This window comes from Haliotis rufescens, unplaced genomic scaffold, assembly GCF_023055435.1.
Source record: "Haliotis rufescens isolate VD_foot unplaced genomic scaffold, xgHalRufe1.0.p SCAF_113, whole genome shotgun sequence".
In the NCBI taxonomy this organism is placed as follows: domain Eukaryota; kingdom Metazoa; phylum Mollusca; class Gastropoda; order Lepetellida; family Haliotidae; genus Haliotis; species Haliotis rufescens.
Genome location: NW_025963795.1, coordinates 602,760 through 627,110, shown reverse-complemented (window position 1 = coordinate 627,110; position 24,351 = coordinate 602,760). Strand labels below are relative to the sequence as shown.

Genomic DNA, 24,351 nt, shown 5'->3' with positions numbered 1-24,351 from the left:
GTGGTCCAGTGTCTGTCAGGGGTGGGGACAAGGGTGGTCCAGTGTCTGTCGGGGGTGGGGACAAGGGCGGTCTAGTGTCTGTCGGGGGTCTGGACAAGGGCGGTCCAGTGTCTGTCAGGGTGTGGGAACAAGGGCGGTCCAGTGTCTGTCATGGGTGGGGACAAGGGCGGTCCAGTGTCTTTTGGGGGTGGGGACAAAAGCGGTCCAGTGTCTGTCGGGGGTGGTTACAAGGGCGGTCCAGTGTCTGTCAGGGGTTGGGACAAGGGAGGTCCACTGTCTGTTGGGGGTGGGGACAAAAGCGGTCCAGTGTCTGTCGGGGGTGGTTACAAGGGCGGTCCAGTGCTTGACGGGGGTGGGGACAAGGGCAGTCCAGTGTCTGTCGGGGGTGGGGACAAGGGCAGTCCAGTGTCTGTCGGGTGTCGAGACAAGGAAGGTCCAGTGTCTAACGGGGGTGGGGACAAGGGAGGTCCAGTGTCTGTCATGGGTGGGGACAAGGGAGGTCCAGTGTCTGTCAGGGGTGGGGACAAGGGAGGTCCACTGTCTGTTGGGGATGGGGACAAAAGCGGTCCACTGTCTGTTGGGGGTGGTTACAAGGGCGGTCCAGTGCTTAACGGGGGTGGGGACAAGGGCAGTCCAGTGTCTGTCGGGGGTCGAGACAAGGAAGGTCCAGTGTCTAACGGGGGTGGGGACAAGGGTGGTTCAGTGTCTGTCAGGGGATGGGGACAAAAGTGGTCCAGTGTCTGTCGGGTGTGGTGACAAGGGTGGTCCAGTGTTTGTCGGGGTTGGGGACAAGTTGCGGTCTAGTGTCTGTCGGTCGTGGTGACAAGGGTGGTCCAGTGTCTGTCGGGGTTGGGGACAAGGGCTGTCCAGTGTCTGTCGGGGGTTGGGACAAGGGTGGTCCAGTTGCTGTCAGGGTGTGGGGACCAAGGAGATCCATTCTCTGTCAGGGTGTAGGGACCCAGGAGATCCAGTGTCTGTCAGGGGTTGGGGACCAAGGAGATCCATTGTCTGTCAGGGGGTGGGGACCAAGGAGATCCAGTGTCTGCCAGGGGTGGGGACCAAGGAGATCCAGTGTATGTCAGGGGGTGGGGACCAAGGAGATCCAGTGTCTGCCAGGGGTGGGGACCAAGGAGATCCAGTGTCTGTCAGGGTGTGGGGACCAAGGAGATCCACTGTCTGCCAGGGGTGGGGGACCAAGGAGATCCATTATCTGTCAGAGTGTGGGGACCAAGGAGATCCAGTGTATGTCAGGGGGTGGGGACCAAGGAGATCCAGTGTCTGCCAGCGGGTGGGGACCAAGGAGATCCAGTGTCTGTCAGGGTGTGGGGACCAGGGAGATCCAGTCTCTGTCAGGGTGTGGGGACCAATGAGATCCAGTCTCTACCAGGCTGTGGGGACCAAGGAGATCAAGTGTCTGCCAGTGGTGGGGACCAAGGTGATCCAATGTCTGTCAGGGTGTGGGGACCAAGGTGATCCAATGTCTGTCAGGGTGTGGGGACCAAGGAGATTCACTGTCTGCCAGTGGTGGGGACCAAGGAGATCCATTGTCTGTCAGGGGGTGGGGACCAAGGAGATCCAATGTCTGTGCGGGTGTGGGTACCAAGGAGATCCAGTCTCTGCCAGGGTGTGGGGACAAGGGAGATCCAGTGTCTGTCAGGGGTGGGGACAAGGGAGATCCAGTGTCTGTCAGGGGTGGGGACAAGGGAGGTCCAGTGTCTGTCAGGTGTGGGGACAAGGGAGGTCCAGTGTCTGTCAGGGTGAGGGGACAAGGGAGGTCCAGTGTCTGTCAGGGGTGGGGACAAGGGAGATCCAGTGTCTGTCAGGGGTGGGTACAAGGGAGGTCCAGTGTCTGTCAGGGGTGGGTACAAGGGAGATCCAGTGTCTGTCAGGGGTGGGTACAAGGGAGATCCAGTGTCTGTCAGGGGTGGGGACAAGGGAGATCCAGTGTCTGTCAGGGGGTGGGGACCAAGGAGATCCAGTGTCTGTCAGAGTGTGGGGACCAAGGAGATCAAGTGTCTGCCAGTGGTGGGGACCAAGGAGATCCATTGTCTGTCAGGGGGTGGGGACCAAGGAGATCCAATGTCTGTCCGGGTGTGGGTACCAAGGAGATCCAGTCTCTGCCAGGGTGTGGGGACAAGGGAGATCCAGTGTCTGTCAGGGGTGGCGACAAGGGAGATCCAGTGTCTGTCAGGGGTGGGTACAAGGGAGCTCCAGTGTCTGTCAGGTGTGGGGACAAGGGAGGTCCAGTGTCTGTCAGGGTGAGGGGACAAGGGAGGTCCAGTGTCTGTCAGGGGTGGGGACAAGGGAGATCCAGTGTCTGTCAGGGGTGGGTACAAGGGAGGTCCAGTGTCTGTCAGGGGTGGGTACAAGGGAGATCCAGTGTCTGTCAGGGGTGGGTACAAGGGAGATCCAGTGTCTGTCAGGGGTGGGGACAAGGGAGATCCAGTGTCTGTAAGGGGTGGGGACAAGGGAGGTCCAGTGTCTGTCAGGGTGTGGGGACAAGGGAGGTCCAGTGTCTGTCAGGGGTGGGTACAAGGGAGGTCCAGTGTCTGTCAGGGGTGGGTACAAGGGAGGTCCAGTGTCTGTCAGGGGTGGGTACAAGGGAGGTCCAGTGTCTGTCAGGGGTGGGTACAAGGGAGATCCAGAGTCTGTCAGGGGTGGGTACAAGGGAGATCCAGTGTCTGTCAGGGGTGGGGACAAGGGAGGTCCAGTGTCTTTCAGGGTGTGGGGACAAGGGAGGTCCAGTGTCTGTCCGGGGTGGGTACAAGGGAGGTCCAGTGTCTGTCAGGGGTGGGTAAAAGGGAGGTCCAGTGTCTGTCCGGGGTGGGTACAAGGGAGGTCCAGTGTCTGTCGGGGGTGGGTACAAGGGAGATCCAGTGTCTGTCAGGGATGGGGACAAGGGAGGTCCAGTGTCTGTCAGGGGTGGGCACAAGGGAGATCCAGTGTCTGTCAGGGTGTGGGGACAAGGGAGGTCCAGTGTCTGTCAGGGTGTGGGGAGAAGGGAGGTCCAGTGTCTGTCAGGGGTGGGTACAAGGGAGATCCAGTGTCTGTCAGGGGTGGGGACCAAGGAGATCCATTGTCTGTCAGGGTGTGGGGACAAGGGAGATCCAGTGTCTGTCATGGTGTGGGGACAAGGGAGATCCATTGTCTGTCAGGGTGTGGGGACAAGGGAGATCCAGTGTCTGTCAGGGGTGGGTACAAGGGAGATCCAGTGTCTGCCAGGGTGTGGGGACCAAGGAGATCCAATGTCTGTCCGGGTGTGGGTACCAAGGAGATCCAGTCTCTGCCAGGGTGTGGGGACCAATGAGATCCATTGTCTGTCAGGTGTGGGGACAAGGGAGGTCCAGTGTCTGTCAGGGTGTAGGGACAAGGGAGATCCTGTGTCTGTCAGGGGGTGGGGACGAAGGAGATCCAATGTCTGTCAGGGTGTGGGGACAAGGGAGGTCCAGTGTCTGCCAGGGGGTGGGGACCAATGAGATCCATTGTCTGTCAGGGTGTGGGGACAAGGGAGATCCAGTGTCTTTCAGGTTGTGGGGACAAGGGAGATCCAGTGTCTATCAGGGGTGGGTACAAGGGAGATCCAGTGTCTGTCAGGGGTGGGTACAAGGGAGGTCCAGTGTCTGTCAGGGGTGGGTACAAGGGAGGTCCAGTGTCTGTCAGGGGTGGGGACAAGGGAGGTCCAGTGTCTGTCAGGGGTGGGGACAAGGGAGGTCCAGTGTCTGTCAGGGGTGGGTACAAGGGAGATCCAGTGTCTGTCAGGGGTGGGTACAAGGGAGGTCCAGTGTCTGTCATGGTGTGGGGACAAGGGAGGTCCAGTGTCTGTCAGGGTTGGGTACAAGGGAGGTCCAGTGTCTGTCAGGGGTGGGTACAAGGGAGGTCCAGTGTCTGTCAGGGGTGGGGACAAGGGAGGTCCAGTGTCTGTCAGGGGTGGGTACAAGGGAGGTCCAGTGTCTGTCAGGGGTGGGTAAAAGGGAGGTGCAGTGTCTGTCAGGGGTGGGTACAAGGGAGGTCCAGTGTCTGTCAGGGGTGGGTACAAGGGAGGTCCAGTGTCTGCCAGCGGATGGGGACCAAAGAGATCCAGTGTCTGTCATTGGTCGGGACAAGGGCTGACATTTACTCTCTCACTTGAATGTGTCAGGTCTGAAGCCCAGCCAGCAGGTGTCGCTGCGCAGGGAGAGATGCCAGGTGCTGCATGCTGCTGTCCAGGAGGGTCTTGATGCTGGACACGACATCAACGCAGTGGCGGAGGGAGGCATCACTTGGGTAGGTGGAGAGACAGCTATATATGGACAGACTCCCACTTCACAAACATACCTGGATTGATCTGTATATCAGACAACACTTTCCTGTACATCTATTTATATCACTACAAGGAAATTAGGATGTACAAAGGACTGTGAATTCATGTGTGTTTGGGTGTGTTGATCAATATAATCAGGTGCATAAGTTCATTCCTTGTGTTCGTTCCTTCCTGGTTTACATTCAACATACAGATGTCAGCGCTGGAGACACACAGGTACAGTGTATGTTTACCTTGCATATGTCAGTATAGTAGATATACTGATAGAGTAGGTATATTCTCATCTCACACAGGAAGAGTGTATTGTTACCTCACACAGGTAGAGTGTATTGTTACTTCACACAGGTAGAGGGTATCGATACTTCACACAGGTAGAGCGTATTGTTACCTCACACAGGTAGAGCGTATTGTTACTTCACACAGGTAGAGTGTATTGTTACTTCACACAGGTAGAGTATATTGTTACTTCACACAGGTAGAGTGTATTGTTACTTCACACAGGTAGAGTATATTGTTACTTCACACAGGTAGAGTATATTGTTACCTCACACAGGTAGAGTGTATTGTTACTTCACACAGGTAGAGTGTATTGTTACTTCACCCAGGTAGAGTGTATTGTTACTTCACACAGGTAGAGTATATTGTTACTTCACACAGGTAGAGTGTATTGTTACTTCACACAGGTAGAGTATATTGTTACTTCACACAGGTAGAGAGTATTGCCACCTCACACAGGTAGAGTGTATTGTCACCTCACACAGGGTAGAGAGTTTATTCACCTCACACAGGGTAGAGGGTATTGTCACCTCACACAGGGTAGAGAGTATATTCACCTCACACAGGGTAGAACGTATTGTCACCTCACACAGGGTAGAGAGTATTGTCACCTCACACAGGTAGAGTGTATTGTCACCTCACACAGGGTAGAGTGTATTGTGACACAGGGTAGAGCGTATTGTCACCTCACACAGGTAGAGTGTATTGTCAACTCACACAGGTAGAGTGTATTGTTACTTCACACAGGTAGAGTGTATTGTCACAAAGGTACAGCGTATTGTCACACAGGTAGAGTGTATTGTCAACTCACACAGGTAGAGTGTATTGTTACTTCACACAGGTAGAGTGTATTGTCACACAGGTACAGCATATTGTCACACAGGAAGAGAGTATTGTCACACAGTTAGAGTGTATTGTCATCTCACACAGGGTAGAGCGTATTGTCACTCAGGTAGAGTGTATTGTCACTCAGGTAGAGCGTATTGTCACACAGGAAGAGAGTATTGTCATCTCACACAGGGTAGAGCGTATTGTCACACAGGTAGAGTGTATTGTGACACAGGTAGCGTGTATTGTCACACAAGTAGAGTGTATTGTCACCTCAAACAGGTAGACTGTATTGTCACCTCACACAGGTAGAGTGTATTGTCATCTCACACAGGGTAGAGTGTATTGTCATCTCACGCAGGTAGAGTGTATTGTTACACAGGTAGAGCGTATTTTCACCTCACACAGGTAGATTGTATTGTCACCTCACACATGTAGAATGTATTGTCACCTCACACAGGGTAGAATGTATTGTCACCTCACACAGGTAGAGTGTATTGTGACTTAGGGTAGAGTGTATTGTCACACAGGTAGAGTGTATTGTCACACAGATAGAGTGTATTGTCACTTCACACAGGTAGAGTGTATCGATACTTCACACAGGTAGAGTGTATGGTTACTTCACAAAGGTAGAGGGTATCGATACTTCACACAGGTAGAGGGTATCGATACTTCACACAGGTAGAGTGTATTGTTATCTCACACAGGTAGCGTGTATTGTCACTCAGGTAGAGTGTATTGTCACTCAGGTAGAGTGTATTGTCACACAGGTAGAGTGTATTGTCACCTCACACAGGTAGAGTGTATTGTCACACAGGTAAAGTGTATTGTTACCTCCCACAGGTGGAGTGTATTGTCACACAGGTAGAGCGTTTTGTCACACAGGGAAGAGTACTGTTACCTCACAGAGGTAGAGCATTTTGTCACTCAGGTAGAGTGTATTGTCACACAGGTAGAGTGTATTGTCACCTCACACAGGTAGAGTGTATTGTCACACAGGTAAAGTGTATTGTTACCTCCCACAGGTAGAGTGTATTGTCATCTCACACAGGTGGAGTGTATTGTCATCTCACAAAGGGTAGAGTGTATTTTTACCTCACACAGGTAGAGTATATTGTCACAGGTAGTGTGTATTGTCACCTCACATAAGTAGAGTGTATTGTCACACAGGTAGAGTGTTTTGTCACACAGGTTAGTGTGTATTGTTACCTCACACAGGTATAGTGTATTGTCACCTCACACAGGTAGAGTGTATTGTCACACAAGTAGAGTGTATTGTCACCTCACACAGGTAGAGTGTTTTGTCACACAGGGTAAAGTGTATTGTCACCTCACACAGGTGGAGTGTATTGTCACAGGTAGTGTGTATTGTCACCTCACACAAGTAGAGTGTATTTCACCTTACGCAGGGTAGAGTGTATTGTGACCTCACACAGGTAGATTGTTTTGTCGCAGGTAGAGTGTATTGCCACCTCACACAGGGTAGTGTGTATTGTTACCTCACACAGGTAGATTGTATTGACACAGGTAGAGTGTATTGTCACCTCACACAAGTAGAGTGAGTGTATTGTCACACCGGTGGAGTGTATTGTTATCTCCCACAGGTAGCGTGTATTGTCACCTCACACAAGTAGAGTGTATTGTCACACAGTTAGAGTGTATTGTCACAGAGGTTGAGTGTATTGTCACCTCACACAGGGTTGAGTGTATTGGCACACAGGTAGAGTGTATTGTCACACAGTTAGAGTGTATTGTCACAGAGGTTGAGTGTATTGTCACCTCACACAGGGTTGAGTGTATTGGCACACAGGTAGAGTGTATTGTCACACAGTTAGAGTGTATTATTTCCTCACACAGGTAGAGTGTATTGTCACCTCACACAGGGTAGAGTGTATTGTCACACAGTTAGAGTGTATTGTCACAGAGGTTGAGTGTATTGTCACCTCACACAGGGTTGAGTGTATTGGCACACAGGTAGAGTGTATTGACACCAAGGTTGAGTGTAATTTCACAAAGGTACAGTGTATTGTCATACAGGTAGAGAGTACTGTGACATGGGTAGAGTGTATTGTCACAGAGGTTGAGTGTATTGTCACCTCACACAGGGTAGTGTGTATTGTCACACAGGTGGAGTATATTATTTCCTCACACAGGTAGAGTGTATTGTCACACAGGTTGAGTAATTTCACACAGGTACAGTGTATTGTCATACAGGTAGAGAGTACTGTGACATGGGTAGAGTGTATTATCACAGAGGTTGAGTGTATTGTCACCTCACACAGGGAAGAGTATTGTTCACACAGGTAGAGTATATTATTTCCCCACACAGGTAGAGTGTATTGTCACCTCACACAGATAGAGTGTATTGTCACCTCACACAGGTAGAGTATATTATTTCCCCACACAGGTAGAGTGTATTGTCACCTCACACAGATAGAGTGTATTGTCACCTCACACAGGTAGAGTGTATTGTCACCTCACACAGATAGAGTGTATTGTCACCTCACACAGGTAGAGTATATTGTTACCTCACACAGGTAGAGCTTATTGTCACACAGGTAGAGTGTATTGTGACACAGATAGAGTGTATTGTCACCTCATACAGGTAGAGTATAATGTTAGCTCACACAGGTAGAGCTTATTGTCTTATCCCCCTCTATTTCCTCCACTCTCTTTGTGGATTAACTGTGAGGTAGTCACACAAAGCCTTCACACAAACTTGTAGATTATCATAGATCTCCCAATCCTACTTCCCAACAGGAAACTTTCATAGCTGTGTAGTTCACTTCCATATATACAGGCCATGTAGTACCTGATTGTACGATCCTTAATCAATATACACAGCTGTGTGGTTTACTTCCATACATACAGGCCATGTAGTACCTGACTGTACGATCCTTAATCAATATACACAGCTGTGTGGTTTACTTCCATAGATACAGGCCACGTAGTACCTGATTGTACGATCCTTAATCAATATACACAGCTGTGTGGTTTACTTCCATATATACAGGCCACATAGTACCTGACTGTACGATCCTTAATCAATATACACAGCTGTGTGGTTTACTTCCATACATACAGGCCACGTAGTACCTGATTGTACGATCCTTAATCAATATACACAGCTGTGTGGTTTACTTCCATATATACAGGCCACATAGTACCTGACTGTATGATCCTTAATCAATATACACAGCTGTGTGGTTTACTTCCATACATACAGGCCACGTAGTACCTGACTGTACGATCCTTAATCAATATACACAGCTGTGTGGTTTACTTCCATAGATACAGGCCACGTAGTACCTGACTGTACGATCCTTAATGAATATACACAGCTGTGTGGTTTACTTCCATAGATACAGGCCACGTAGTACCTGACTGTACGATCCTTAATGAATATACACCGCTGTGTGGTTTACTTCCATAGATACAGGCCACGTAGTACCTGATTGTACGATCCTTAATCAATATACACAGCTGTGTGGTTTACTTCCATATATACAGGCCACATAGTACCTGAATGTACGATCCTTAATCAATATACACAGCTGTGTGGTTTACTTCCATAGATACAGGCCACATAGTACCTGACTGTACGATCCTTAATCAATATACACAGCTGTGTGAGATAATGATTTCTGTATGTCCTCGCTGTATGTGAGATAATGATGTTTTTTGTATGTCCCAGCTGTATGATAATGATGATTTCTGTATGTTCCAGCTGTATGTGAGATAATGGTTTCTGTATGCCCCTGCTGTATGTTAGATAATGATTTTTGTATGTCCCAGCTCTATGTGGGATATTGGTTTCTGTATGTCCTAGCTGTATAGGAGATATTGATGATTTCAGTATGTTCCAGCTGCAAGTGAGATAATGATTTATGTATGTCCCAGCTGTATGTAAGATATTGGTTTCTGTATGTCCAAGGTGTATGTGAGATAAGGATTGTTGTGTGTCCGAGTTGTATATGAGATAATGATTTCTGTATGCCCAAGCTATATGTGAGATAATGATTGCTGTATGTCCCAGCTGCATGTGAGATATTGGTTTCTGTATGTCCAAGGTGTATGTGAGATAAGGATTTGTGTATGTCCCAGGTTATGTGAGATAATGATTTCTGTATGTTTCAGCTGCATGTGAGATAATGGTTTCTGTATGTCCCTGCTGTAGGTGAGATATTGATCTTTGTATGTCCCAGCTGTATGTGAGATAATGATTTCTGCATGTTCCAGCTGTATGTGAGATAACGATTTCTTATGTCCCAGCTGTATGTGAGATAATGATTTCTGTATGTTGCAGCTGTATGTGAGATAGTAATGATTTCTGTATGTCCCAGCTGTATGTGAGATATCAATTTCTGTATGTCCAAGCTGTATGTGAGATAATGATTTCTGCATGTTCAAGCTGTATGTGAGATAATGATTTCTGTATGTCCCAGCTGTATGTGAGATAATGATTTCTGTATGTTCCAGCTGTATGTGAGATAACAATTTCTTATGTCCAAGCTGTATGTGAGATAATGATTTCTGTATGTCCCAGCTGTATGTGAGATAATGATTTCTGCATGTTCCAGCTGTATGTAAGATATTGATTTCTGTATGTCCCAGCTGTATGTGAGATAATGATTTCTGCATGTTCCAGCTGTATGTGACATAATGATTTCTGTATGTCCCAGCTGTATGTGAGATATCAATTTCTGTATGTCCAAGCTGTATGTGAGATAATTATTTCTGCATGTTCAAGCTGTATGTGAGATAATGATTTCTGTATGTTCAAGCTGTATGTGAGAAAATGATTTCTGTATGTCCCAGCTGTATGTGAGATAATGATTTCTGCATGTTCAAGCTGTATGTGAGATAATGATTTCTGTATGTTCCAGCTGCATATGGCCAGTGCTAATGGCTACCGGAATGTTGTAAAGTTGTTGTTGAACAACAATGCTGATGTGAATGCTGTTGATGACATTGGATGGACTCCTCTACATGTTGCAGCAAAATACAGCCAGGTAGGCCATCATGAAATCACCCTAGGTACAGCCAGGTAGGCTATCATGAAATCATCCTAGGTACAACCAGGTAGGCTATCATGAAATCATCCTAGGTACAACCAGGTAGGCTATCATGAAATCCCCCTAGGAACAGACAGGTAGACTATCATGAAATCACCCTAGGTACAGCCAGGTAGGCTATCATGAAATCACCCTAGGTACAACCAGGTAAGCCAACATGAAATCACCCTAGGTAAAGGCATGGAGGCCATCATGAAATCATCCTAGGTACAACCAGGTAGGCTATCATGAAATCACCCTAGGAACAGCCAGGTAGACTATCATGAAATCACCCTAGGTACAGCCAGGTAGGCTATCATGAAATCACCCTAGGTACAACCAGGTAAGCCAACATGAAATCACCCTAGGTAAAGGCATGGAGGCCATCATGAAATCATCCTAGGTACAACCAGGTAGGCTATCATGAAATCACCCTAGGTACAACCAGGTAGGCTATCATGAAATCACCCTAGGTACAGGCAGGTAGGGCATCATGAAATCATCCTAGGTACAACCAGGTAGGCTATCATGAAATCACCCTAGGTACAGGCAGGTAGGCCATCATGAAATCATCCTAGGTACAGGCAGGTAGGGCATCATGAAATCATCCTAGGTACAACCAGGTTAGCCAACATGAAATCACCCTAGGTAAAGGCAGGTAAGCCATCATGAAATCATCCTAGGTACAACCACGTAGGCTATCATGAAATCACCCTAGGTACAGGCAGGTAGGCCATCATGAAATCATCCTAGGTACAGGCAGGTAAGCCAACATGAAATCACCCTAGGTAAAGGCAGGTAAGCCAACATGAAATCACCCTAGGTAAAGGCAGGTAAGCCAACATGAAATCACCCTAGGTAAAGGCAGGTAGGCCATCATGAAATCATCCTAGGTACAACCAGGTAGGCTATCATGAAATCACCCTAGGTACAACCAGGTAGGCCATCATGAAATCATCCTAGGTACAACCAAGTAGGCTATCATGAAATCACCCTAGGTACAGCCAGTTAGGCCATCATGAAATCACCCTAGGTACAGGCAGGTAGGCCATTTTGAAATCACCCTAGGTACAGGCAGGTAGGCCATCATGAAATCATCCTAGGTACAGGCAGGTAGGCTATCATGAAATCACCCTAGGTAAAGGCAGGTAGGCCATCATGAAATCATCCTAGGTAAAGGCAGGTAGGCTATCATGAAATCACCCTAGGTAAAGGCAGGTAGGCCATCATGAAATCATCCTAGGTACAACCAGGTAGGCTATCATGAAATCACCCTAGGTACAGGCAGGTAGGCCATCATGAAATCACCCTAGGTAAAGGCAGGTAGGCTATCATGAAATCACCCTAGGTACAGCCAGGTAGGCTATCATGAAATCACCCTAGGTACAGGCAGGTAGGCTATCATGAAATCACCCTAGGTACAGCCAGGTAGGCTATCATGAAATCACCCTAGGTACAGCCAGGAAGGCCATCATGAAATCACACTCAGTACAGCCAGGTTGCCCATGAAATTGATACTGACATGTTTAAATAAACAGGAATTAATGTACAATGACAGAAATAATTTTAGAATGTTTAATTTCTCTAAAAGGACAGTGGCACTAATCCAAGGCTTTCTGTGTCTGGAACATAATTATACAAATGCCAACAAATCTCCAAAAAATGATGGATAGTTGTGTCTGCAGGAGATGATAGTTGTGTCTGCAGGTGATGATTCTTGTGTCTGCAGGAGATGATAGTTGTGTCTGCAGGCGATGATTATTGTGTCTGCAGGAGATGATAGTTGTGTCTGCAGGAGATGATAGTTGTGTCTGCAGGTGATGATTGTTGTGTCTGCAGGAGATGATAGTTGTGTCTGCAGGTGATGATTGTTGTGTCTACAGGAGATGATAGTTGTGTCTGCAGGAGATGATAGTTGTGTCTGCAGGAGATGATAGTTGTGTCTGCAGGTGATGATTATTGTGTCTGCAGGAGATGATAGTTGTGTCTGCAGGTGATGATAGTTGTGTCTGCAGGTGATGATTGTTGTGTCTGCAGGAGATGATAGTTGTGTCTGCAGGTGATGATTCTTGTGTCTGCAGGAGATGATAGTTGTGTCTGCAGGTGATGATTGTTGTGTCTGCCGGTGATCATTGTGTCTGCAGGTGAAGGTTGTTTTGTCTGCAGGTGAAGATTGTTGTGTCGGCAGGTTGTTGTGTTTGCAGGTGAAGATTGTTGTGTCTGCAGGTTAATATTTTTATGTCTGCCGCTGAAGATTGTGTTTGCAGGTGAAGATTGTTGTGTCTGTAGGTGAAGGTTGTTGTGTCTGCCGGTGAAGGTTGTGTCTGCAGGTGAAAGTTGTGTCTGCAGGTGAAGGTTGTTGTGTCTGCAGGTGAAGATTGTTGTGTCTGTAGGTGAAGGATGTTATGTCTGCAGGTGAAGGTTGTTGTGTCTGCAGGTGAAGGTTGTTGTGTCTGTAGGTGAAGGATGTTATGTCTTCAGGTGAAGGATGTTATGTCTGCAGGTGAAGATTGTTGTGTCTGCAGGTGAAGGTTGTTGTGTCTGCAGGTGAAGATTGTTATGTCTGCAGGTGAAGATTGTTGTGTCTGCAGGTGATAATTCTTGTGTCTGCCGGTGCAAGTTGTTGTGTCTGCAAGGTGAAGATTGTTGTATCTGCCTGTGATCATTGTGTCTGCAGGTTAATGTTGTTGTGTCTGCAGGTGAAGGTTGTTGTGTCTGCAGGTGAATGTTGTTGTGTCTGCAGGAGATGATAGTTGTGTCTGCAGGTGATGATTGTTGTGTCTACAGGAGATGATAGTTGTGTCTGCAGGAGATGATAGTTGTGTCTGCAGGAGATGATAGTTGTGTCTGCAGGTGATGATTGTTGTGTCTGCAGGTGAAGGTTGTTGTGTCTGCAGGTGAAGATTGTTATGTCTGCAGGTGAAGATTGTTGTGTCTGCAGGTGAAGGTTGTTGTGTGTGCAGGTGAATGTTGTTGTGTCTGCAGGAGATGATAGTTGTGTCTTCAGGTGATGATTATTGTGACTGCAGGAGATGATAGTTGTGTCTGCAGGTGATGATTCTTGTGTCTGCAGGTGATAATTCTTGTGTCTGCCGGTGCAAGTTGTTGTGTCTGCAAGGTGAAGATTGTTGTATCTGCCTGTGATCATTGTGTCTGCAGGTTAATGTTGTTGTGTCTGCAGGTGAAGGTTGTTGTGTCTGCAGGTGAAGATTGTTGTGCCTGCAGGTGAAGATTGTTGTGCCTGCAGGTGAAGATTGTTATGTCTGCAGGTGAAGGTTGTTGTGTCTGCAGGTGATAATTCTTGTGTCTGCCGGTGCAAGTTGTTGTGTCTGCAAGGTGAAGATTGTTGTATCTGCCTGTGATCATTGTGTCTGCAGGTTAATGTTGTTGTGTCTGCAGGTGAAGGTTGTTGTGTCTGCAGGTGAAGGTTGTTTTGTCTGCAGGTGAAGATTGTTGTGTCTGCAGGTGAAGGTTGTTGTGTGTGCAGGTGAATGTTGTTGTGTCTGCAGGAGATGATAGTTGTGTCTTCAGGTGATGATTATTGTGACTGCAGGAGATGATAGTTGTGTCTGCAGGTGATGATTCTTGTGTCTGCAGGTGATAATTCTTGTGTCTGCCGGTGCAAGTTGTTGTGTCTGCAAGGTGAAGATTGTTGTATCTGCCTGTGATCATTGTGTCTGCAGGTTAATGTTGTTGTGTCTGCAGGTGAAGGTTGTTGTGTCTGCAGGTGAAGATTGTTGTGTCTGCAGGTGAAGGTTGTTGTGCCTGCAGGTGAAGATTGTTATGTCTGCAGGTGAAGATTGTTGTGTCTGCAGGTTGTTGTGTCTGCAGGTGAAGGATGTTGTGTCTGCCGCTGAAGATTGTTGTGTTTGCAGGTGAAGATTGTTGTGTTTGCAGGTGAAGGAAGTTGTGTCTGCAGGTGAAGGTTGTTGTGTCTGCAGGTGAAGATTGTTGTGTCTGCAGGTGAAGGTTGTTGTGTTTGCAGGTGAAGATTGTTTTGTCTGCAGGTGAAGATTGTTGTGTCTGCAGCTGAAGGATGTTGTGTCTGCAGGTGAAGGTTGTTGTGTCTGCAGGTGAAAGTTGTGTCTGCAGGTGAAGGTTGTTGTGTCTGCAGGTGAAGATTGTTGTGTCTGTAGGTGAAGGATGTTATGTCTGCAGGTGAAGGTTGTTGTGTCTGCAGGTGAAGGTTGTTGTGTCTGTAGGTGAAGGATGTTATGTCTTCAGGTGAAGATTGTTGTGTCTGCAGGTGAAGATTGTTGTGTCTGTAGGTGAAGGAAGTTGTGTCTGCAGGTGAAGGTTGTTGTGTCTGCAGGAGATGATAGTTGTGTCTTCAGGTGATGATTATTGTGACTGCAGGAGATGATAGTTGTGTCTGCAGGTGATGATTCTTGTGTCTGCAGGTGATAATTCTTGTGTCTGCCGGTGCAAGTTGTTGTGTCTGCAGGTGAAGATTGTTGTATCTGCCTGTGATCATTGTGTCTGCAGGTTAATGTTGTTGTGTCTGCAGGTGAAGGTTGTTGTGTCTGCCGGTGAAGATTGTTGTGTCTGCAGGTGAAGGTTGTTTTGTCTGCAGGTGAAGGTTGTTTTGTCTGCAGGTGAAGATTGTTGTGTCTGCAGGTGAAGATTGTTGTGTCTGCAGGTGAAGGTTGTTGTGTCTGCCGGTGAAGATTGTTGTGTCTGCAGGTGAAGATTGTTGTGTCTGCAGGTGAAGGTTGTTGTGTCTGCAGGTGAAGATTGTTGTGTTTGCAGGTGAAGATTGTTGTGTCTGCACGTGAAGATTGTTGTGTCGGCAGGTTGTTGTGTCTGCAGGTGAAGGATGTTGTGTCTGCCGCTGAAGATTGTTGTGTTTGCAGGTGAAGATTGTTGTGTTTGCAGGTGAAGGAAGTTGTGTCTGCAGGTGAAGATTGTTGTGTCTGCAGGTGAAGATTGTTGTGTCTGCAGGTGAAGGTTGTTGTGTTTGCAGGTGAAGATTGTTTTGTCTGCAGGTGAAGATTGTTGTGTCTGCAGCTGAAGGATGTTGTGTCTGCAGGTGAAGGTTGTTTTGTCTGCAGGTGAAGGTTGTTGTGTCTGCAGGTGAAGATTGTTGTGTTTGCAGGTGAAGATTGTTATGTCTGCAGGTGAAGATTGTTGTGTCGGCAGGTTGTTGTGTCTGCAGGTGAAGGATGTTGTGTCTGCCGCTGAAGATTGTTGTGTTTGCAGGTGAAGATTGTTGTGTTTGCAGGTGAAGGAAGTTGTGTCTGCAGGTGAAGGTTGTTGTGTCTGCAGGTGAAGATTGTTGTGTCTGCAGGTGAAGGTTGTTGTGTTTGCAGGTGAAGATTGTTTTGTCTGCAGGTGAAGATTGTTGTGTCTGCAGCTGAAGGATGTTGTGTCTGCAGGTGAAGGTTGTTTTGTCTGCAGGTGAAGATTGTTGTGTCTGCAGCTGAAGGATGTTGTGTCTGCAGCTGAAGGTTGTTGTGTCTTCAGGTAAAGATTGTTCGTCACCTGCTGAAGCACGGGGCAGACAGTGAGCGTGTTGACCAGCACAGGCGGAAGGCCCTGGAGGTGGCCGGCACAGAGGAGGTACAACGGGTCATCCTGGAAGCCCGGCGCCGCATCATTAGTTGCAGCATCGTCCCAACTACACAGGACTCTGACGATGAATTAGAGGCTAATGAAACCATCGTCAGTAAAACCATGTAAGTCAGAATACACCACACTGTCAGTAAAACCGTGGAATTCAGACTAAAACATGTCAGTAAAACCAAGTAAGTCAATGTAAGTCATGCTGTCAGAAACTACACCACTATCCCAAGGAGTTGTGTGTCATGTCAGTACCTACTGTTGTACAATGTGTGACTGGTCTGTTGTACAATGTGTGACCAGTACAATGTGTGACTGGTCTGATGTATAATGTGTGACCTGTACAATGTGTGACTGGTCTGTTGTACAATGTGTGAACAGTACAATGTGTGACCTTTACAAGGTGTGACTGGTCTAATGTACAATGTGTGACCTGTACAATGTGTGACTGGTCTGATGTACAATGTGTGACCAGTACAATGTGTGACCTGTACAATGTGTGACTGGTCTGATGTATAATGTGTGACCTGTACAATGTGTGACTGGTCTAATGTACAATGTGTGACCTGTACAATGTGTGACTGGTCTGATGTACAATGTGTGACCTGTACAATGTGTGACCTGTACAATGTGTGACTGGTCTGATGTACAATGTGTGACCAGTACAATGTGTGACCTGTACAATGTGTGACTGGTCTGTTGTACAATGTGTGAACAGTACAATGTGTGACCTGTACAATGTGTGACTGGTCTGATGTATAATGTGTGACCTGTACAATGTGTGACTGGTCTTATGTACAATGTGTGACCAGTACAATGTGTGACTGGTCTGATGTACAATGTGTGACCTGTATAATGTGTGACTGGTCTGTTGTACAATGTGTGACTGGTCTGTTGTTCAATGCGTGACCTGTACAGTGTGTGACTGGTCTGATGTACAATGTGTGACATGTACAATGAGTGACTTGTCTGATGTACAATGTGTGACCTGTATAATGTGTGACTGGTCTGATGTACAATGTGTGACCTGTACAATGAGGGACTGGTCTGATGTACAATGTGTGACCTGTACAATGAGTGACTGGTCTGATGTACAATGTGTGACCTGTATAATGTGTGACTGGTCTGATGTACAATGTGTGACCTGTACAATGAGTGAATGGTCTGTTGTACAATGTGTGACTGGTCTGTTGAAAATGTGTGACTGGTCTGTTGTACAATGTGTGACCTGTACAATGAATGACCTGTACAATGTGTGACTGGTCTGATTTACAATGTGTGATTGGTCTGTTTTACAATGTGTGACTGGTCTGATGTACAATGTGTGACTGGTCTGATGTACCACGTGTGACTGATCTGTTTTACAATGTGTGACCTGTACAATGTGTGACTGGTCTGTTGTACAATGTGTGACCTGTACAATGAATGACCTGTACAATGTGTGACTGGTCTGATTTACAATGTGTGATTGGTCTGTTTTACAATGTGTGACTGGTCTGATGTACAATGTGTGACTGGTCTGATGTACCACGTGTGACTGATCTGTTTTTCAATGTGTGACCTGTACAATGTGTGACTGGTCTGTTGTGGGTCTGCTTCAGGCATGCAGCACACCTGAATCTGTCACACTCTGACAAGCTGCTGGAGTCACAGATCCGGTATGGGCAGCAGGCAGCAGTGCATGATGGGATGGACGAAGATGAGGATGACGACAGCAGCGACACGGCCTACATCTCCGCAATCTGGAAAGTTGCAGATTCTGAGGAGGTGAAGTTTTCCAACTGACAGACAGTAACAAGATTCCTTGTTTCTAAATTCATAAGAAGGCATGGCAACTATCTATAGTCGGTTAGTGGAAGGCTGGTTAGGGGCGGTCGGGTAGCCTTGTGGAAGGTAAGTTAGGAGCGGTCGGGTAGCCTAGTGGAAGGTGAGGGGCGGTCGGGTAGCCTTGTGGAAGGTTAGTTAGGGGCGGTCGGGTAGCCTTGTGGAAGGTTGGTTAGGGGCGGTCGGGTAGCCTAGTGGAAGGTTGGTTAGGGGCGGTCGGGTAGCCTAGTGAAAGGTTGGTTAGGGGCGGTCGGGTAGCCTTGTGGAAGGTTGGTTAGGGGCGGTCGGGTAGCCTTGTGGAAGGTTAGTTAGGGGCGGGCGGGTAGCCTTGTGGATGGTTAGTTAGGGTCGGTTGGGTAGCCTAGTGGAAGGTTGGTAATGGGCGGTCGGATAGCCTTGTGGAAGGTTGGTTAGGGGCGGTCGGGTAGCCTTGTGGAAGGTTGGTTAGGGGCGGTTGGGTAGCCTTGTGGAAGGTTGGTTAGTTGCGGTCGGGTAGCCTTGTGGAAGGTTGGTTAGGGGCGGTCGGATAGCCTTGTGGAAGGTTGGTTAGGGGCGGTCGGATAGCCTTGTGGAAGGTTAGTTAGGGGCGGTTGGGTAGCCTTGTGGAAGGTTGGTTAGTTGCGGTCGGGTAGCTTTGTGGAAGGTTGGTTAGGGGCGGTCGGGTAGCCTTGTGGAAGGTTGGTTAGGGGCGGTCGGGTAGCCTTGTGGAAGGTTGGTTAGGGACGGTCAGGTAGCCTTGTGGAAGGTTGGTTAGTTGCGGTCGGGTAGCCTTGTGGAAGGTTAGTTAGGGGCGGTCGGGTAGCCTTGTGGAAGGTTAGTTAGGGGCGGTCGGGTAGCCTTGTGGAAGGTTGGTTAGTTGCGGTCGGGTAGCCTTGTGGAAGGTTGGTTAGGGGCGGTTGGGTAGCCTTGTGGAAGGTTGGTTAGGGGCGGTCGGGTAGCCTTGTGGAAGGTTGGTTGGTTGCGGTCGGGTAGCCTTGTGGAAGGTTGGTTAGTTGCGGTCGGGTAGCCTTGTGAATGGTTAGTTAGGGGGGTCGGGTAGCCTTGTGAATGGTTAGTTAGGGGGGTCGGGTAGCCTTGTGGAAGGTTGGTTAGTTGCGGTCGGGTAGCCTTGTGGAAGGTTGGTTAGGGGCGGTTGGGTAGCCTTGTGGAAGGTTGGTTAGGGGCGGTCGGGTAGCGTAGTGGAAGGTTGGTTAGGGGTGGTCGGGTAGCCTTGTGGAAGGTTGGCAGTCGCTAAGATTGCTTTGTTTCAACAGATACTGATGATGACATGTTCTGGTCCGGGTAGATGATTGTATTTTCCTTCCAGGCCAATCTTCCCAAGTCACATGACACTGATGATCTCACGACGTTCCCGGACCTGACAGAGAAGGCGATGGTGGAGACACTACAGGCACGCTATGCCAAGCGGCTGATCTATGTAAGTCTGCCCACAACTAGCCTGAACAATATGTCAATGTTCTCAGAAGATACTGCAGAAAGAGCAGCGTATGTATGAGGGATTGCTTGTGTTTCAGACATACATTGGGGACATCCTGCTGGCGGTCAACCCTTTCACTGAACTGCCGTACTACGCCAAGTCTGTAAGTATATATGTTGACTTCATTGAACTGCCGCCAAGTCTGTAAGTATATATCGGCTTCACTGAACCACTGTACTACTATCTAACTCTTGCAAGTCTATGACATGGGAGCTACAATCGTCTTAAGATGACCAAATGTAACGTGTATGAAGTGCGGACTTTGACCTGATGACTTTCTCCTCCTCCTCAGATCAGCAGAGAGTACCACGACTACTCCCACCTGGCGTCTCTCAGCCCCCATGTGTACGCCATCGCGGAGCAGGCACACCGCCACCTGGTGGCCAGTCAGGTATCCCAGTGCTGCATGATCAGCGGAGAGAGTGGGTCGGGCAAGACTGAGTCATGCAAGTTCCTCGTCCAGCATCTCCTCCGTGTGTCTGAAAGTACCGAAACTGGTCTGAGCAGTAAAATAAACCAGGTATACCTTGACACACCAGACTGACGAGCTAGACAGACCCGGTATACACCAGACTGATGAGAAGGATAGATCAGGTACGCCTTGATACACCAGACTCACGAGAAGGATAGATCAGGTACGCCTTGATACACCAGACTGACGAGCAAGACAGACCCGGTATACCTTGATACACCAGACTGACGAGAAAGATAGATAAGGTATGCCTTGAAACACCAGACTCACGAGCAAGATAGATCAGGTACGCCTTGATACACCAGACTCACGAGCAAGATAGATCAGGTACGCCTTGATACACCAGACTGACGAGCAAGACAGACCCGGTATACCTTGATACACCAGACTGACGAGGAGGATAGACCATTCACTAAGATACACCAGACATGATATGTACTGACAGTGAGTATCGATACATGTGACCCCTTCTGATACGTACTGACAGTGAGTATCGATACATGTGACCCCTTCTGATACGTACTGACAGTGAGTATCGATACATGTGACCCCCTTCTGATACGTACTGACAGTGAGTATTAATACATGTGACCCCCTTCTGATACGTACTGACAGTGGGTATTGATAAACGTGAATCCTCTTCTGATACATACTGACAGTGAGTATCGATACATGTGACCCCCTTCTGATACGTACTGACAGTGAGTATTGATAAACGTGACCCCTTCTGATATGTACTGACAGTGAGTATCGATACAGGTGAATCCTCTTCTGATATGTACTGACAGTGAGTATCGATACATGTGACCCCCTTCTGATACGTACTGACAGTGAGTATCGATACACATGACCCCTTCTGATACGTACTAACAGTGAGTATCGATACATGTGACCGCTTCTGATACGTACTGACAGTGAGTATCGATACATGTGACCGCTTCTGATACGTACTGACAGTGAGTATCGATACATGTGACCGCTTCTGATACGTACTGACAGTGAGTATCGATACATGTGACCGCTTCTGATACGTACTGACAATGAGTATCGATACATGTGACCGCTTCTGATACGTACTGACAGTGAGTATCGATACATGTGACCGCTTCTGATACGTACTGACAGTGAGTATCGATACATGTGACCGCTTCTGATACGTACTGACAGTGAGTATCGATACATGTGACCGCTTCTGATACGTACTGACAGTGAGTATCGATACATGTGACCGCTTCTGATACGTACTGACAGTGAGTATCGATACATGTGACCGCTTCTGATACGTACTGACAGTGAGTTTCGTTACACGTGACCCCTTCTGATGTGTACTGACAGTGAGTATCAATACAGGTGAATCCTCTGCTGGAAGCGTTTGGCAACGCCCGGACGGTGATGAACGACAACTCCAGCCGGTTTGCCAAGTGTCTGGAGGTCAGCTACACCGTGGAGGGAGGCATTCTTGGAGGTCAGTGAATACCAACACAAACTGACAGCAGCCTGACTCTCCTGGGCCCTGTTCCACAAAGTGATCGGAAGTTTATATGAAATAATGGGAGTTACGATCACCTTAGCCACTACGAGCTTTGTGGAGCATGGCCCAGGTGTAGTCACTGTGAATTGGTCGGGTATTTTGTGGGAACCCTGTCAAGTATCTGATGTCCCATTACAGCTAAGATGTCCCAGTACCTGATGTTTGTTACAACTAAGGTGTCCCAGTACCAGATGTTGTGTTACAGCTAAGGTGTCCCAGTACATGATGTTGTATTACAACTAAGGTGTCCCAGTACATGATGTTGTGTTACAGCTAACATGTCCCAGTACCAGATGTTGTGTTACAACTTAGGTGTCCCAGTACCAGATGTTGTGTTACAGCTAAGGTGTCCCAGTACATGATGTTGTATTACAACTAAGGTGTCCCAGTACCTGATGTTGTGTTACAGCTAAGGTGTCCCAGTACCAGATGTTGTGTTACAGCTAAGTTGTCCCAGTATCAGATGTTGTATTACAACTAAGGTGTCCCAGTACCAGATGTTGTGTTACAACTAAGGTGTCCCAGTACCTGAAGTTGTGTTACAGCTAAGGTGTCCCAGTACCTGATGTTGTGTTACAGCTAAGGTGTCCCAGTACCAGATGTTGTGTTACAGCTAAGGTGTCCCAGTACCTGATGTTGTGTTACAGCTAAGATGTCCCAGTACCAGATGTTGTGTTACAGCTAAGATGTCCCAGTACCTGATGTGTTACAGCTAAGATGTCCCAGTACCAGATGTTGTGTTACAGCTAAGATGTCCCAGTACCAGATGTTGTATTACAACTAAGATGTCCCAGTACCAAATGTTGTGTTACAGCTAAGATGTCCCAGTACCAGATGTTGTGTTACAGCTAAGGTGTCCCAGTACCAGATGTTGTGTTACAGCTAAGATGTCCCAGTACCAGATGTTGTATTACAACTAAGATGTCCCAGTACCAAATGTTGTGTTACAGCTAAGGTGTCCCAGTACCTGATGTTGTATTACAGCTAAGATGTCCCAGTACCAGATGTTGTGTTACAGCTAAGGTGTCCCAGTACCTGATGTTGTGTTACAGCTAAGGTGTCCCAGTACCAGATGTTGTATTACAACTAAGGTGTCCCAGTACCTGATGTTGTGTAACAGCTAAGATGTCCCAGTACCAGATGTTGTGTTACAGCTAAGATGTCCCAGTACCTGATGTTGTGTTACAGCTAAGATGTCCCAGTACCAGATGTTGTGTTACAGCTAAGATGTCCCAGTACCTGATGTTGTGTTACAGCTAAGATGTCCCAGTACCAGATGTTGTGTTACAGCTAAGATGTCCCAGTACCTGATGTGTTACAGCTAAGATGTCCCAGTACCAGATGTTGTATTACAACTAAGATGTCCCAGTACCAAATGTTGTGTTACAGCTAAGGTGTCCCAGTACCTGATGTGTTACAGCTAAGATGTCCCAGTACCAGATGTTGTGTTACAGCTAAGGTGTCCCAGTACCAGATGTTGTATTACAACTAAGATGTCCCAGTACCAAATGTTGTGTTACAGCTAAGGTGTCCCAGTACCAGATGTTGTGTTACAGCTAAGGTGTCCCAGTACCAGATGTTGTGTTACAGCTAAGGTGTCCCAGTACCTGATGTTGTGTTACAACTAAGGTGTCCCAGTACCAGATGTTGTGTTATAGCTAAGATGTCCCAGTACCTGATGTGTTACAGCTAAGATGTCCCAGTACCAGATGTTGTGTTACAGCTAAGGTGTCCCAGTACCAGATGTTGTGTTACAGCTAAGGTGTCCCAGTACCTGATGTTGTGTTATAGCTAAGATGTCCCAGTACCAGATGTTGTGTTACAGCTAAGGTGTCCCAGTACATGATGTTGTATTACAACTAAGGTGTCCCAGTACCTGATGTTGTGTTACAGCTAAGGTGTCCCAGTACCAGATGTTGTGTTACAGCTAAGTTGTCCCAGTATCAGATGTTGTATTACAACTAAGGTGTCCCAGTACCAGATGTTGTGTTACAACTAAGGTGTCCCAGTACCTGAAGTTGTGTTACAGCTAAGGTGTCCCAGTACCTGATGTTGTGTTACAGCTAAGGTGTCCCAGTACCAGATGTTGTGTTACAGCTAAGGTGTCCCAGTACCTGATGTTGTGTTACAGCTAAGATGTCCCAGTACCAGATGTTGTGTTACAGCTAAGGTGTCCCAGTACCAGATGTTGTATTACAACTAAGATGTCCCAGTACCAAATGTTGTGTTACAGCTAAGGTGTCCCAGTACCTGATGTGTTACAGCTAAGATGTCCCAGTACCAGATGTTGTGTTACAGCTAAGGTGTCCCAGTACCAGATGTTGTGTTACAGCTAAGATGTCCCAGTACCTGATGTGTTACAGCTAAGATGTCCCAGTACCAGATGTTGTGTTACAGCTAAGGTGTCCCAGTACCAGATGTTGTGTTACAGCTAAGGTGTCCCAGTACCTGATGTTGTGTTATAGCTAAGATGTCCCAGTACCAAATGTTGTGTTACAGCTAAGGTGTCCCAGTACCTGATGTGTTACAGCTAAGATGTCCCAGTACCAGATGTTGTGTTACAGCTAAGATGTCCCAGTACCAGATGTTGTGTTACAGCTAAGGTGTCCCAGTACCAGATGTTGTGTTACAGCTAAGATGTCCCAGTACCTGATGTGTTACAGCTAAGATGTCCCAGTACCAGATGTTGTGTTACAGCTAAGGTGTCCCAGTACCAGATGTTGTGTTACAGCTAAGGTGTCCCAGTACCTGATGTTGTGTTACAGCTAAGATGTCCCAGTACCAGATGTTGTGTTACAGCTAAGATGTCCCAGTACCAGATGTTGTGTTACAGCTAAGATGTCCCAGTACCTGATGTGTTACAGCTAAGATGTCCCAGTACCAGATGTTGTGTTACAGCTAAGGTGTCCCAGTACCAGATGTTGTGTTACAGCTAAGGTGTCCCAGTACCTGATGTTGTGTTATAGCTAAGATGTCCCAGTACCTGATGTTGTGTTACAGCTAAGATGTCCCAGTACCAGATGTTGTGTT

At 47.5% G+C, this 24,351-nt stretch overlaps 1 protein-coding gene across 4 annotated transcripts in view; it reads left to right on the top strand.

The window, feature by feature from the left end:
* Nucleotides 1–24,351, top strand: part of LOC124124729 (unconventional myosin-XVI-like) — a 201,040-nt gene that overhangs the window by 17,108 nt on the left and 159,581 nt on the right. For all 4 annotated transcript variants that reach the window (XM_046487972.2, XM_046487973.2, XM_046487971.2 and 1 more), the window contains 8 exons: nt 4,139–4,263; nt 10,291–10,416; nt 15,922–16,133; nt 17,619–17,784; nt 19,148–19,258; nt 19,356–19,421; nt 19,611–19,838; nt 21,141–21,255. In XM_046487972.2, coding sequence (XP_046343928.1) covers nt 4,139–4,263; nt 10,291–10,416; nt 15,922–16,133; nt 17,619–17,784; nt 19,148–19,258; nt 19,356–19,421; nt 19,611–19,838; nt 21,141–21,255 — 1,149 coding nt within the window. The remainder of the gene's footprint in view (nt 1–4,138; nt 4,264–10,290; nt 10,417–15,921; nt 16,134–17,618; nt 17,785–19,147; nt 19,259–19,355; nt 19,422–19,610; nt 19,839–21,140; nt 21,256–24,351) is intronic.